Genomic DNA, 1,897 nt, shown 5'->3' with positions numbered 1-1,897 from the left:
ATTGGCTATCTCATATATGAACTGATGATTATTTATATCTGAGATTACAGATTCACAATTTCAGAAGTACATGAAATAGACATTATTTTCTCATTATAATAGAATGAAGTCTTTTTCTTCTTTAAGAACCAATAGCATCCTCATAACAGAAATGGCTAATATTGAGTAATATCTTAAGATAATAATATAATGTAATTATGAGGATTTTGTGTTTTAAAATAATGAAACAGATTATGAAAAAAGTAGCATGGCTCACAGAAACATACAGTGGAGGGACTTAATAATTACTTAATGGGTTATAATATTTAGTTAATCTGAACCAAAGTAGGACTACTTATGAGTGATTTGTCACTGAGACCAAACCATGAAATCAGGTCTACCACTACACATGCTTAAACCTTTTTTTCATATCCAAATGCTATACACTTTCTCTTTAAACAGGTCTATAAATGTTCATTGAATTGGAACCACTACAATACTTTCTGCCTCAATGAATTAGCACACAAAACTACCGAAAATCAATGATCCTAATGATGAGATACCTCAAGGCTCCCTTGATTTCTTTGCTCCTCAAACTGTAGATGAAAGGATTCAGCATTTGAGGGACCACACTGTACATCATGGATGTTATTACATTGCTGCTGGAAGAGTTAGAAATCGAAGAACTCATGTACACACCTAAGCCAGTCCCATAGAATAAAGACACCACTGAAAGATGAGACCCACAGGTGGAAAAAGCTTTATATCTTCCACCAACTGATGGGATCTTCAGAATAGAGGACACAATTTGAATATAAGAGAAAATAATCCCAGATAGAGGGATAACTGAAAATCCAATGGTTGCCATATAAATAATGATAATATTGATAAATGTATCAGAGCAAGCAAGCTTAGTGACCTGACCGAGTTCACAGAAGAAGTTGGGAATATCCTGTTCTGTACAAAAAGACAGTGGCAGCAGCAGAAGAGTGTGGAGCACTGCATTTATATTGCTGATGAGCAGGGAAAATAATACTAATAAGATACATAGGAAAGGGTTCATAATGCTTGTGTATCTTAGAGGTTGACAAATGGCCACATAGCGGTCATAAGCCATCGCAGTGAGGAGACAACTTTCTAAAACACAAAATGTCAAGATAAAATACACTTGGGCCAGGCAGCCTATGTAAGTGATGCTCTGGTCATGTGCTTGGATATTCAATATCAACTTTGGAACTGTGGTTGTGCTTGTACAGATATCAGTGAGAGACAGATTGCACAGGAAGAAGTACATGGGGGTGTGGAGATGGGAGTCTATGCTTACAGCAAGAATAATGAGTAGATTTCCCATGATGGTGACGAGGTACATGAACAGGAACAAGTTGAAGATGAGGGGCTGCAGTTCAGGGACATACGCTAGTCCCATGAGAAAGAATTCTGAAATATATGTTTTGTTTGAAGATTCCACATGCATGCTGAATATTGACAAAAAATGTGCAATGAAAATACGTTACTTTTTTTGCAGTGAGTATCAACATCAGTAATATGGGAAAGATATAAGCATAATTTTAACATTTTTACTTATTTTAATGAGCTCCAAGTTCATGAAAATAAATAAATTCTTTCACTGAAGCTTGGAGGATTGATTCCTAGGTTAAAAGCACTTCCTTCTCTCGCATAAGACTCAGGTTCATTTCCCTGCACTATCGTCTGAAAGGTCACAGCTCTCTGTGACTCGAGCCTGGGGAACTAATGATCTATGCTGGCTTCCAAAAGGTACCACCTTACATGTGGCACATGCACACTGACAGAGGCACATAAAAATTAAAAAATACTGTTATTGAAATTTCTCACTTTAAAGCTTGAGAACTAATGCACACAAAATAAAATGTTTCTGAGCTATAAGGCAAACTTTAGG

The 1,897-nt window shown here is 36.3% G+C and overlaps 1 protein-coding gene across 1 annotated transcript; it reads right to left on the bottom strand.

Moving 5' to 3' along the window:
* Positions 1-508: 508 nt before the first annotated feature.
* On the bottom strand, positions 509-1,459 carry LOC128102429 (olfactory receptor 7G2-like). The gene has a single exon (XM_052726191.1). It carries the CDS (start codon positions 1,451-1,453, stop codon positions 509-511), a length of 945 nt encoding a protein of 314 aa, XP_052582151.1. The 5' UTR covers positions 1,454-1,459.
* Positions 1,460-1,897: the final 438 nt, after the last annotated feature.

This window comes from Peromyscus californicus, unplaced genomic scaffold (genome assembly GCF_007827085.1).
Source record: "Peromyscus californicus insignis strain IS unplaced genomic scaffold, ASM782708v3 Scaffold_11__1_contigs__length_118956290, whole genome shotgun sequence".
In the NCBI taxonomy this organism is placed as follows: Eukaryota; Metazoa; Chordata; class Mammalia; order Rodentia; family Cricetidae; genus Peromyscus; species Peromyscus californicus.
The sequence above is the reverse complement of the archived record's forward strand: the minus strand, read 5'-3'. Positions and strand labels throughout refer to the sequence as shown.

Coding starts and splice junctions, on each gene's coding strand:
- LOC128102429 (XM_052726191.1), bottom strand. CDS start 1,453: ATGCATGTGGAATCTTCAAACAAAACATATATTTCAGAATTCTTTCTC.